At 31.4% G+C, this 15175-nt stretch overlaps 1 protein-coding gene across 2 annotated transcripts in view; it reads right to left on the reverse strand.

Annotated features, from left to right (window-relative positions):
* Positions 1 to 11197, reverse strand: part of LOC149412387 (uncharacterized) — a 109144-nt gene extending 97947 nt beyond the window's left edge. Inside the window, exons 1-2 of one of the 2 annotated variants that reach the window (XM_089645863.1) lie at positions 11063 to 11197; positions 6059 to 6250 (exon numbers count right to left, since the gene is read on the reverse strand). In XM_089645863.1, the coding sequence (XP_089501989.1) occupies positions 6059 to 6130 (72 nt within the window). In that variant the 5' untranslated portion in view covers positions 6131 to 6250; positions 11063 to 11197. Of the gene's footprint in view, positions 1 to 6058; positions 6375 to 11062 lie in introns of both variants that reach the window. The other variant, XM_089645862.1, reaches the window with a different exon arrangement.
* Positions 11198 to 15175: the final 3978 nt, after the last annotated feature.

Genomic DNA, 15175 nt, shown 5'->3' on the forward strand with positions numbered 1-15175 from the left:
CAAACCAAAAGTAAGTATCTATCTAAATTATTATCGTGATTTATTTTTGGGATACTATACCGTAATAGCCTCCTTATTTAGCCAGTGTTTCAAACAGCATTACAGTGTCCATCATCATCACACATCTGTCCTGATTATGGACAATGTAATGCTATCCGAAACGTTGGCCATAGGAGGAAGCCCAACAAGGTATAATACCCCAAAAATAAATCACGTTAACAATAAGTAACTACATACTATTCGGAATTAAATACCTACACGGTTTATAAAAAAGTAAAGGACAACTCGGCAAATTTCAGAGTTAGGTTTTTGGATAGTCGTAAAAATTAGTGGGACCACGGTTTAGATGGGAAAAATCTTTTAACTAACGTATGGCGGCCTCTTTAAGATTGTTTAATAATGTGCAAATGTTTGACTCGTCCGGACATTAAAACGGCTGCCAAGTTGTAAATTAGATACAATACATTAATGTGGTTTTTAAACACCATATTTTATTATGCAACATGAAAATACCACCAATTTTCTCATTTGTTGTGATTTTTCGATATTTTTAAACCGCTTTATTCTGGTGTCCGAATGTGACTGGTTTGGTTTACCGAGAAGAGCGGTGTCGCAAGAGGTGAGAGCAGCGCGGCGACTTGCCGCTGAAATATGAGAGGAAATGGTGTTGTTCATTTCTCGGTCCTGGCATCGATTCGCAGGAAATAACAATTCAATGAACGATTCAATGCCAGCAAATTACTTCTGGACAATCAATGAATGCATTTGCTGCACACAACTAAAAACTGAATGTACCATCAGTAATTCCACAGGGCTCTCATAGTGGACCCTTGAAGTTTATAAACACTATCAACGATACAGTTTGTGCAAATGGCATGATGGTGCACACTTCATAATTTAATTTTGAATTAAAATAAATGTGCTGCTATTTCTTTTACAAAGAAATTTAAAAAATCATTTACATATCTATATTATACATACATAAATAACATTGCCTTATTGAGCACAACTCAATTAAAGACTCTGCCGTGAAATTTGAATAGTCACTTCAATTAGACGTGGATACCATTTCAAAAAGTGCATCACAAATATTAGGATTAACTGTCAGAATCACAAATTGTTTTAAAAGTGCAGAATTATCTTTAATCTGGTCTTCCAATTAAGAAAATTGTTATTATAGAATCGAATCCATACAAAGAAAAATAACCTATCATGAAGATTTATCTAAACAATTTAAAACATATTATGATCGACTATCGCACTATAAACTGCACTATCTGACAGACAGACGAAAACAATCTGATTATATTCTTCTATAAAGAATTATTCTTGCATCAGTTGGTACACCAAATATGTTATCCCAAATTAACATTAAGATGCCATCAAACAAATCAATAAGGAGGATGAAACAGGATATTTCTCTTCTTTACCGCAAACATTGATAAATTATAACACTACACGCTGCTCTAATAATGAAGTGGTCATTTATAATTACTTAATTAAATACAACAAAAAGTACTACCATTAATCATGTTAACTTAATAATGTGATGAAGCCCTTCATTTTAAAGACAGTCAATATTATGTTACCGGACCTTTAAAATAATTTGTGATTCTTGGAGATAATTCTAATTCTAATATTTGTGAAAAGCTTTTCGGAAAAAGTTTCTATTTACATGTATATTGAAACTATGTAAGCGTCGACTCAAATTTCACGTCCAATTCCTTAATTGAAATTGTGTTCAATAAGGTAACGTTATTAATTTGATATTTATATAACTGAAAATATGTTTCTGTTCTTTGTGATGGAAATTATTGGATATTTATTTTACATGAAATAAAAATCCTCAAGATACAAGATATGTTTATTTTTACGCTTGAGGTTTATTGAACCTACGAAAATAATACAAATGGAACTAATCAAAATTATAACAGTGGGTAGCTAAAGCTAACACAAAATACCGACTGTAAATACAGACAATACAATCAGCTAAAACAATAGAAGGTAGTTAACACATAAAATTGCAATACCTACATATGTGCCTGTAGAAGTACACAGGTACATGTTTTTGATAAAAGCAACGGATTGAATGAAAGTTGGACAGAATTTATATTTCGTTGCGAAGGTGAAGCATATGCGTGAGCGCATATACAATAATGACGTACTCCGTATTGTCGTTGTCCGGAGGTTGTGATTTTTTTTATGGATGACAAAGTTTTTACTGGCTAAAAACATGGACAATGGACATGTCCAGAACATTAAACTGCTGTAGGGAAAATAATTATATGACAATAACTAACTTAAAATAACACCCCCAATATTGGGGCTGTGGAAAGAAGTAAAGAAATGGTACAAGATATTTAGGAAAAACTGTCTAGGTAGCCTATAATATATTAAGTAGATTTTGTCAACAATTAATAGTATGGCTAGTCTCGCATTGGCTCCGTTATAAGCGTTCGAAAATAAGAAGTTTTCTGAAGATGGTTTGAAAGGGAGATATGTAAATACGAATGACAGAAGGAGCGCGCTAATAATTACTCTAATAGGTGTAAACGACTGTTGCGAAAATATTGAATAAAATACGACTTATTTAAAAGAGAGCAAAAATCTCTCGACATAAGTAGAATTAAAGACATCCGACTTAAGTAGAGCATTAAAGACTCTGAGTTTTTTCATACCTATAGCATATTAAATAATAGAACCAAATGTGTTTTACAATTTCCGGAGCTTCACAATTTTTTTCTATCGAGTGAATTTCATATAATTACTTTTTCGAGATTATTTTAAAAAATAACTTCTTTTTTGAGGGCTTAAAACTTACAGTTTTCAAGTATGTCATATGTCGATAGAAATTCGGAAAATGGGACACACAACACGAAAACACACCTCGGGGGGAAGAGTGGTTCTACTTTTTACGTCACTCCTACATGAATGGCGGAAAAAGCATTGCTGTCCAATAATTTTACATAAACATTTTATATTAATCTCTTTGTAAGCGTCCCAACTATATGTATATGAATTTAAAAAAATGTTAACGAAGCCTTCTCCATCTTCTAATTCTTGTCTTTTGGGTGGAAGAATATTTTAGAAAAAGAATTTATTGTTTATTTATTTTTCGGAATAACTTTATTGAGTAAAACCTCAAATTGTAATATTTAAATATTGAAGACAATATTTGTGATTTCTAAACGAAAATCTGAAACAGAAAAATCAGAAAAGGAAACGGTCACATCTGGGACTCGAACCCAGGATCCTTGTCTTTCCGGGACAGTGCTCTACCGACTGAGCTAATGGGAATTTTTTGAATTTATTGTTATTTATATTTTATTATACGTTATTTTCAGAACTTATGGTGTCCTTTTCAAAAGAGATGTTTCATGATTTGGACCAAAGTTATTTTATTTTTGAGCTAGTGCAAAAGGTATATATATTATCATTTTTTAATAGTTGTTGTAAAACAATTAGAAACCATTAAAATATTATTTCTAATGGTATACTATAAAGTTATCTGTTGAAAGTCATTAAAAATACAAACGATTAAAGAAAAATGTCAGTTTCATTGACACTCTCCCCTACTTATCAATGCACTCGGTCTTTTAAACCTTTCTTTTTCCTCTTCTCATTTCCATCCTTCACTTATTTTAACCTCAAGACACCCCAATAATGTTGATCCCATCTAATCAATTTGTCTATAACTAAAAGCATATTTCCCACGTCCCTTAAAGTAGCAACTGTCATACCTATATATAAACAAGGATGTAAAAATGATATCAATAATTTTCGACCGATAAGCCTTCTTAGTACCTTTTCTAAAATATTGGAAACAATGCTGAAAATACAACTTATGAAGTACCTAGAAGATAATAACCAATTATCGAAAACTCAGTATGGTTTTAGACAAAACCTTTTAGACGATATCATAAATACGATCACGAAAAGTTTAGACGGGGGGAATAAATCTTTGGTGATATTTATAGACCTACAAAAGGCCTTTGATACAATAGACCATAAAATCCATTTCAAGAAGCTAAAAAAAATCTGGATGTCAAACACAACTTTAAACCTGCTAATAAGTTACATGTCAGAACGTACACAGTGTGTTAAAATTTTAAATCATAAAAGTAAACCTCTCTCAATAAAATATGGTGTACCGCAAGGAAGTGTCTTAGGACCTTTATTATATGTGATTTATATTAACGATATCTGCAACTTACACACAAAAGGAAAAATAATTGAATAATTGTAATAATAATTGTTTTGCCGACGACACCGTTATTTTATTTAATGAAAGTGATTGGGTAACCAATTACAAAGAAGCTGAACATGGGCTTTTACTTCTGCAAAAATGGCTTAAACAAAACTCACTTACACCAAATGTCCACAAAACAATGTTTTCTATAACGGCTAGAGGACAACCAGCTGAGGATTATGCTCTCAAAATACATGATTGTCAAGAAAAAAACTTAACGCAATTATGTCACTGCCCCACCATAACACACTACAGAAACATAAAATATCTCGGCGTTGAAATCGATGAAAATCTTCGATGGGACACTTACATAAATAGCATTACAAAGAAACTTACAAAGCTCATGTACTACTTTAGAAACGTACGCAATGTACTAAATAAAAATGATCTATATAAAGTCTAATATGCGTTTTGCAAAACACGCATAGAATATGGGATTATTGGATGGGGATCTGCCTCAAACTTTCACTTGAAGCAGCTCGTTAAAACACAAAAAGTAATAATAAAAATAATCCTGAAAGTACCCATAAGGACTCCATCAAAATAAAATTTTAAAAAATTTAACGTTTTCAGTATTATAAAACTGTACTCAAAAAATGCACCACTCAATTTTGAAGAAAAATATGAGTACCTTTCTGAACAACACACCTACACTACAAGGACGAAATCCTCAAATCCACTAAACATTCCAAAATTAAATACATCTTCCGGCCAGAAAAACCACTATTTCCATGCTATAAAATTATATAATGTCCTTCCTATTGAAATTAAAAAACACCATGGATATAGAAAAGTTTAAAAAAGACATCAAATTATGGCTAACTAAACATGAAGATGAGGAAATCAATTTATGAAGTAACCCCAACGCAACCTACAGACAACAAACATAAATACTTGTTGCTTAGTGTATTTTATATTTTGTGGGAACCAACAAATTAGAAGATGAGGAAATCATGATCAACACACATAGAACAAACTACAGTGTCCGCCTCGGAACAGGAATACCTAGTGAGGAGGACTGAGAACAAACTACATCACTTTACATTTTTATTTAACTTTATATTGTATCTTTTTTACTTTACTTTATATTGCCGCTAAATAAAAAAATAAATAAAAAAATTATAATAAAAAAATAGTTTCACAAATGGAACTCAAGTACCTGGATATTACTTACAAATTGGAAAACAAAAGCTATGTTTTTATTACCTTGCACGATATGATATGAATATACCAACCTCAGTCAGAAGTATTCCTGTTCATGTTGTTAGGACCTGGAATATGTGCACTCTAAGAATGGTTGCAGAAATGGGCCGGTGTACATAGAAACCTGGAGCCAATATGGGCATATTGGATGGAAAGGAATCTTGAGATGAATTTACCCTTAAACTGGCGTGGTGACCGCTCTATAACTCTCATGTGAGTGTCATGCTTAGACTTGTGCTTATGTGCGCGATCTGAACAGAACGTAGAAAGGTAGGCAAAAATCATTTTTATGTATTTATGCACACCGATAGTGGTTAAAATAGGTTCAAAATAGTTTGGGAAACCCACCCGCGGTCCCCTCTTACCCTACTACTACGTAATAAGCTCACTACACAAAATCAAGAACCTAAAATGATTATACTGTGCTGAGACGCTTGGGACCCAGCAATGAACAGAATTAGAAATAGAGAGAGAGAGGGTGGAATTTTAATGTGTTCCCGACGCCACTTAAAGGTTTGCAATGTTTTTCAAGTAAAAATAAAATAAAAAGATCGGGTTAATTATTTCCAATTATTAACAAGAGAACAGTATAAATATATAACATACCACAGCTTCTTGTGGATACTGGTGGATCCGACGAACAGGATCGATGAAGGACTCCGCTCGGAGGTCGTTCATAGCGGCGACCTTCGCACTTCACTTGGCACTGAGTCTTTTTTACCGTATACCTACTGTATTTCAAATAGGCTTAGAAACTAACTTTAGATTGTAGGTGTTGTATATTTTCACTTTCACCAGCTGTTATAAAGAAATTAACAAATATATGTAAAATATTTAAGTGATTGTGTTGTAAAAGTTAATTCGTTTTTGTTATTGTTACGTTATTACTTTATTAGTTACCATTGATGGATGAAAATATTTGCTAAAATTGTTACAAAATGAAAATATTGAATTATTAAATTTATGTAATTTTAAGACTATACAAAAGCCAAGGCATTCCTTTTCGTATAGAAAGTCCGCTTACAAAAAGATGAATGCAAATTATGAAAAAACAAAATTGGGGAAAAGAAAGGCTGGGTTACTGTATCACAATTTTGAATAGTGAGTCCCTCTCGTATAGTGGAGTTGTACCGCCTTGGTCGCAGATAAATCATTTTTCTTTTCTATGTGTCTTTTGTGACATTATTTTTTTTGGATGTTGGTGCAATTTTGAAAAATCTTGTGGTTGTAAATATCTTTAAAATACCTTTACCTTTGTTTATAAAATTGTTTCAATTGTTTGCTTATTGGCTTTTAGGGGCCGATATTAGGTTTTATCGTATTTTTATATTAAGTTTTCTGACAGTTAATTATTTCACGATAAGCTATTTTACATATTTATATATACATATTTTCTTCATAAAAAATGTCTTGTAAAATATAGTTAAGTAGGTATAAAAATAATTTTAAAAAAAAGAAATACTGCAAAGACCTCAACGTAAAGTAATTGGTTGTTTATCACTTGTGTAAAATTGAAACAAGTCTAGTAAGCGGGAAATTGCATTATTCTTAGTTACGTCGCATTTCTAATGGTTAACCCAAAAGACAATTAATAAAAAATACAAACACATTTATGAGGAGATTAAAAAGTGTAAATACTTATACCTATCCGAGTCTAAATTTAAACGGCTTAGGTACTTCTATAAGAAGGTATTTGAAAATAATGAATCTTAATTATATTGTTATAAAATTAGAGCTGACCCCAAAAATCACGGGATATAATAATTCTTATTTTGAAGGGGACAATTAAAATGATATATTACTCTACTTGGTCTACTTTATCGCTTGCCTGAATTTTTCACAAAAACAGTTCAAACTTTAAAAATGTCACTTAAATTCAAAGCAAAACTAGAGTTAATGACACGAGAAGGAAGAATTGAATAAAATGTTGCAACCTAACAATGATTAACCTTATATTATGTTTTTCTTCTGTATGTTTTACCACTATATAATGATATGTTTTTCTTCTATTATTTCGCTTTGTAAGTTACGTCTTGTAAGTTTTGAACGTTTACAAAAATTACGTTAAAAAAAAATAACGTACTAAAAAACTTGTCCAAATTTACAAATTATAATTCATACAATTTTAATATTTACAATATGGCCTTAGGACGGTGTACCCCAGTAAGGTTACATTATTTTCAACAAATGTAAAAAATAAATTAATTAATATAAATTGTACCAATATTAAGCAGGACAGATACACAACCTAAATAGCAGGTTTGATAAATTTTATAAGTAGGGACTGCAGCGGTTATTCCAAATGATAGTATTTTTATGCACAAAAACATTTAAGTGTATCCTCTTTAAAATGATATACCTGTACTTATGGATACCTATTTATATCTACTACAAAAAGTCCTTTTAAAAATCCAGACAAGCCATAAAGTAAGTACCTACACGTATCTACATATAACACATTCCTGTAAGAATATTGCTTTTGTTCTATATTTGAAATAAAACACATGGAATGTTTTTTTTATTCCGGGAAAAAATTATTTCATCTCTGCAATTAAAGTTACTTTCCGTGATTTGTCACGGATAATAACTAGTATCAAATAAATTCCATCAACTTCGTTTACTTTTATCAAATAAATCATAATAAATATTGTAATGTCACTACCATGAAAATGTATTGTTTTATTTTCAGATTTAAAAATGATAGCGGGAAATTATATATGTGATATTTAGTAAAAAATTCTTACCGTTTTTTAAAACTGACTTTCCTATAAAAAATTCTAATATATCTAGGTATCGACATCATGGTGCGTGATGAATACTGTAGTGAGAAAACTTACTAATATAAAATAATGTTAATTTATTAAAAATCGTCAAATTATTCTTTGTCCTATTAAAAATGGGACTGCAGGCTCTAAACCAATGAATTGACAGAGTTCCTAACAAAGTATCAGTTAAAAGCGAATGTTGTATCTGTTGAAAGCAAAGTATCAGTTGAAAGCGAGGACGGCGGAACACGTGTTCATACAAATACAGATATTGATACTGATATACTTATATTGTCGCATTCCGTATTATGAGGAAAATAATACGTTTTCTCGATATATTCTGAATGACTAATATTTATCAGGAAATTGGCATGCTATCACTTTTTTGGTTGCATCATAACTCAACACATTTAAACAGTGATTTTAAGTCATTAAAAGCGATGAAAAAACTATCCAATAAATCTAACCTAACCTAAGTAACCTATTTAACCTACTTTTTGTTTCATCACTTTTCAAAACGTTATATCAATTTTTAAAGGTGTGTTGAATTGCCATTTTGTTGAGTTATCCGGTTACCTGTAGTAGAATCCCACGTGTTACATTTACTGCACGTTAGATTACTGTTAGATATATTAAGAAAAAATATTCTACTAAGAATCTAATAAGTTTATAATTTAGTTACCTAGTGTGGGAGATTGTCGTCATTGTCGGACCATTATGAAACTCACCAAGATTTTACATAAATGAAGTTAGGTAAAAATAATTTTATTAGAACCCATTATTAGTTTAGCACAAATTTCTTAGGTACATAAATTTTAAGCTCAAAATTCCAATTGAATATATTAATTATATCAATTGCTCCAAATAACGCTGTCTGACGGGTGAATTATGTTAGACCTAGTTGTATTACACAGAGTCATTAATAACTTAATTAACAGCCCTGCCATCGTCGCCACTATAAAATTCCATGTACCGACTAGGAACATAAGGCAAAATGTAATATTCTTCTATAATTCATACACAACCAACTATCAGACACACTCACTAACCTCACTGCATGATTTAGGCTACAAGTTTGGGGGTACTATTGATAGATTTAATGACACGATTTATAGAATTAAGTGTAATCCACTTGGTTGAATCCTACAAATTACAGTTGCGGATATATAATGTAGTTATAATTATTTATCTTATATGTAGTATTGTTCTAGTTTCTATTTTATTTTATGTTACGTTTTGATATTATATGTTTTAATATTATTGTTTCATATTTAACTTTTTTTCAGCATTTTTCGATATATTCTCATTATACTTGCAATCAACGTTTTATATTTGTGTATTCATAGATCTAAAATGGATTGCATCTACATACTGTTATTATTCAATAGGTATATAATACAGATATTCTCCCATGTACAATGCATCACGTATCAGTTTTATGTAAAAGCCTTTTTACGCGAATAAATAACCTGGCCTAGGTAAATTGATCATATTTATTAATTATTTGTATATTCATTAGATGATACAACTACTTAATATACAAATAATAAGTATATCAAACTCTTTCTTAAACTTATTAAATATAAAGTTAAAAAAATAACTATATGTGTATATATATATTTTTTTAACTATAGATATAATAAATTTATGAAAGAGAATATATCTCAATGAACCTGCCACGTAATTTTTCAAAAAATATATATCAAAGTAGGTACATCAAAGCCCTTTGGGGGTTTAAATAAAATAAAATAAAAATTACGGTTGATATTACCCGGCGTTATCGAATTGATCGAATAATGTACTATGTAAGTATTTAATATGTTTTCATTATCTACTATTTATTTTATAATCTTCATTTGGAGAGCTGTGCAGTCGCAGTATACGGCCGTGGTCAATTAGGTAGGTATATGAAATTAAAAATCCGTGACTATATTGTTTTGCACCGCGTGATAAGAATTGAAGCCTTTACCTTTCAGCACAATGGTCAGCTTAATTAATTCACATTATAATTAAGCTGAAAATTTCAAAATTAAACAAAAAATCGCATAAAGTACTCCGCGTGGCTTTTAATCCATTTGTCTATATTATTACTATTTTCATTTCAAAATCTGAACATCTGTTATATTATTTTATTTTATTCTTTATCGTATTTATTTCTTTACCCACCTATAATATAAATTTCTAATAATAATTACAGTATTTAGTTAAGTATCTATAAAAAAAAATTATAAAAAGATAATATTTTAGTGATATCTTTAAAAGACGCGCAATTCGATAAAACATTATGACACATTAAAGTTTTACTGAATTCGTTGTTTTTACATAATATGCAATAAGTAGGCAATTAAAAAAAATAATCTATTTTAGTTGTTCGCTCTCAGAAAATTAAATTCTTCCGCTCCCATGATTAATTATTTTAGTTAGGAATAATTAACCTGACCATGGTTTTTATTTATTTTCAAAACGGCAAGAATAAATAATGATTTCTCGATTAGAATAAATTAACATTAAACCATTAAACATTAGTTATAGGTATTTATATATTTTTTGTGTACCTACCAGCGTTTAATAAACTTATATTTAACGAAGCGAAAAGTCAAAACATTTAAATGAACATTTCCTTTTTGAAATTATAGTTTTATATTAGGAACAACAAAAAATATATTTTGTATAATTTTCGAAAGGTGTGTTATGTATACTCTTGTTATTTAAAAATAGTGTACGTTTTAAAAGATAAAAATCTATAAAGGTACTCACAAAATATGTAGATACGTTTTGTAAAATTATTAATAAATTATTGTTATAAATATCACGTTAAGAACTGGCTCAAATCTGATCAACTTACAGTGAAGTGAAACTATTAAATTGTTAAAATAGGTAAACTGAACAATCACTGACGGATCACGGAAAAGTCCTGTCAGCGGGCCTCCCGCGCGCTGCTTTAGGGGTGAGTGTGGAAATGTTACGCGAACAACGACCGAACCAGACCGCGGCACTAGCACAAATGGTCACAGCAGTCACGGCACACTCTGACTCGCGTTAGTATAGTGGCTAGTACAGAAACAGGCACACTTCCCTCTTCCCGCGATAACTCCGGCTTCTCGGACCACTTCGCCAGCAATCTCGATCCAATTATTAATAACATCTCAATGTCTGAGCCGACGATTGAGACGTTTCTATAGTTTCCCTGCAGATGCGAGTTTTAGGCCCACGAGGACTGAACTCCCTCGGAGTGGCCAACGCGATATTTATGGCGAAAAATATAAAGGTACTGCTTTAGATTAAAGTCAAACAAAAACCTAAAGCCCCTTGCAGGTAATTCATCCGATCATTCGCTAAAAATTACTACAGTCATTTATTGATATGTATTATTACTTTAGTATTTAGATTGGTACAAGAATAAAAACGATCAACCTTTTCTTCTTTTTTACCATTTTTTTCATTGTGAATTACTCTAAATTATTTTCATTGTATTTATTTTATGTTTCTGTATTATACTTTATATTTGGAATATTTTTATTTGAGTATTTTTGGAATTTTTTTCTGTTGAATTAAATATGGAAAAGAAGCGAATTAGGGTATTTATATATAAATTCAAAACAGGTGGATAAATCTGCCCATAAACTAAATAATGCTCTCGACGTTGTGTTGTGGTAGTAAGTTAGTGTTCGGGGCCTTGAAGATTAATTCGGAATTCCACCATGAATTAACTGTTTAAAAATTAGAATTACTAATACTAATCTTAGTCGTTTCAATTAACACATTTTATATTGAATCTCTCAAAAATGCCCCTATCACGCAACTCACTACAGCGGTAATTGCCGCCATTTTCAATATTCTTCTTTCCTTGTTAATTCAATGTGCTGAAAAACAAATGTGGGTATATGTATCTACTTTTAATAACTGTACCAAAAATTAATGATTTTTATGTTTTACAAGATAATGAACATTTTAAAGTTTGCTAAAAGAGAACATGAAAATAAATTTTGTTTACATTAAAATTCTTGAGATTTATGTCACCACTAATTTATATCTCCAAATTTTACGAAGTATAAACCGGTTTTCATTTTTTATCCTTTATGCAAAGTCATTTTACAAAAAAAAATGCATTTTTTGAGGACTGAAAGTATATAGTGTTAGTTAATTGATTAGTGATTTATCACATTTACCAATGTCTTACAGGGATAAGAGCACGAAAAGTGAGTGGCGATCGATGTATGTTGTGAAGACTGAAGGGATAAAGATAGGGAAATGGTGGATAAAAGAAATTTAGACCTGTTCACCAATCACCGTTAAAACTATTTCAAGCAACGTTCTGAAGGCCAGAGCTGAGAGTAGGTACGTAGGTACCCCTCGGCCCTAAAGCAATTCGCGAAACTTAAATTATCTACAGCAAAGAAAAAATTTCTGACTCTCCAGTGGTCTGCGCTCATAGGGAAAACAACAAGGTGACCACTTATGAGTTTATCAGCCGTGCAAAATGCGAAACAGACAAATCAGCAAGGGGTTAAATACATAAAAACAGAATTTTAACTAGTAGTCCAAGCGATGACCGTTAAAATTATATTCGATAGTACAACAAAATAAGTGCTGGGCATTGAAAGAAAAAAAAAATTAAAAATCAGATATTAGCTGTCGGCATTATATTTTTTTCTTTCCGATAGTATGTTACGTTATAATACATCTTTTTTATTATTTATAAATACTTGATATTGGATATAAACATTTACAGATAATATATATTAAATCACCGAGGATTTTAATCAGCGATTTCTCAACATAGTTGGAGTCAAAATTATAGAAGCGTTTTACTGTACGTTGATATTTTTTTATAATTAAAAACAAAAAAAAATTCATCACACGTATTATTTTTGAGTTTCGGTTTTTTAGGGTGGGCACAGCTTTTTACGGTCTGCAAGCCACTGCTCGTTCCCTCCATCGTATCGCATCAAAAATACAAACCTAATAAATATATCACATTCCATTAGCCCGGGGCTGGGCCCAGGCCAGGATGGCAGTCGTTAGGAGTCCACTGTTAGGACGGGTTGTTTCACAGACTTTGAACAATTCATGGAATTGCACAGCTAATTTCAAAGTTCTGTTATTTTTTTAATGTTTTTCCAGTTGTTTCATAAAACTGCGGTGAAATTCTGTGAAACAACCCGACCTTAGTGAGTTGTGAGTGTGGATTGCCAATGTGGATCGGGTCGGTCAGGTAGGTACGATATCAAAGAATAATCCACAATGTTAGAATGTAATTACTCGCTCTAATTAATCTACCTCAATTTTACACAAATAATTGTACAGCTCCATACATTGCCTGCTTTGGTTTTTGATTGCATTAACAACACAATATTTATATATATATATTAAAACTTCTTTTTAAACCATTAGTACCTATAATTTTTCTTAAAAACTAGAAAATCTCTTAACGTAACGAATTAAATTAGCACCTACCTATTTAATTATGAGGAAATTGAAATAGAAATTGCGTTACTGAAACTGACCTGAAATTCAATTCTGCGTTCTTTTTTTGCTAAGTGAGCGTCTCCTTGAAAATAACAATTACCTTATTTGAAAAAAAACTTCAATAATCCATACACAGGGTTTTCCAATAAGAGGTGTTATTTTGAAATTCAATCGTAAAAGATCAATGGTTTCGTTGCTTGTGTGGCACGTAGCGCCGTCTTGTTAAAAGCAAACGTTGTCCAGATCAATACCATCCAATTCTGGCCATAAAAAATCATTAATCATCTCTCGATAGCGCAATCCATTAACCGTAAAAGTTGCTCCAGCCTCATTTTCGAAAAAGTATGGTTTTATTGACTCCGTCGGACCATAAACCGCACCAAACAGTCACACGTTGAGGATAAAGAGGCTTTTCAACAATAACTCTTGGGTTTTCCGAGCCCCAGATGCGACAATTTTGCTTGTTGACCAAGCCACCGAAATGGGCCTCATCACTCAAGATGATTTGCATTTGATTCACTCAAGTGAATTTTAATAATTTCATTGCGTTGTTGAAGCGTGTATCGTTTCATTTTTATGAATGGCGTAGTTCCTACTTGTCAAATGTATAAAAAAGACAGCTTCAAAAGTAACATCTACCGTAATAGCGGGCTGTTCAAAATAACACCTCTTATTGGAAAACCCTGTACTTTTAGGTTTATGCTCTCGCTTACAATATGGGTACCACGTACCACCTGGACCATATGTTTTTAAAAAACAACTTTTCACCTTTGCGTTATCTTGGTGTTGACTTAAAACAATAAAAACTAGTGCTTTTTTTATTTCTTCAACATTTATTTGTCAAACCATAATCACATATCATTTGCAATGGTCGCGGATTATGAGGGGATTCATATTCGTGAAATAAGGAACTCCAGTGAAAAATATATATTCATACAGGTCAACAAACACCGATTCTGAACGAATAATAAATAAACCATTATTATTAAATTAATATCCGTTCAAAACGCCCTGCTTGGTTGGCATCACGGCATTGGCTCTTTCTAGCGTCATGTTGCCATACTGGAGAATGAAAATTACTGGTTTTGAAATTTTTTACATTAACACCACAGGAAGCCCTTAGGCAAATAATTTCCCTCTGGGCCTTTGTCATCTTTTGGGATGCTGTGCAGGGTCTTTTTAAAGAAAAGAAGGAGAGGATGTACTTGGAAGATACAAGATATGTATAATTCACAGAGTTACTCGTATTATAAAGTTTTTTTCACTTTTTTATTCTATATAAAAATAATTAGTAGAAAAATTCACAAACTTTCACAAAACTTACGCAAACATGTAAAATTTTACGGTCGCTGACTTTTTGGAATATATTTCAATTAATTGAAAGTGTATGGTAAGCTTTAAGACAGAATTACAAAGCGTGGTGTTATACGGGGTGCGCCAGAGAAACTTACTTATTTGAAAAAATTCCCGACCGTTGAGTTGGGCAGGT

Source organism: Hesperophylax consimilis, chromosome 23 (assembly GCF_061612785.1).
Source record: "Hesperophylax consimilis isolate HC1 chromosome 23, BYU_Hcon_1.0, whole genome shotgun sequence".
Taxonomy (NCBI): domain Eukaryota; kingdom Metazoa; phylum Arthropoda; class Insecta; order Trichoptera; family Limnephilidae; genus Hesperophylax; species Hesperophylax consimilis.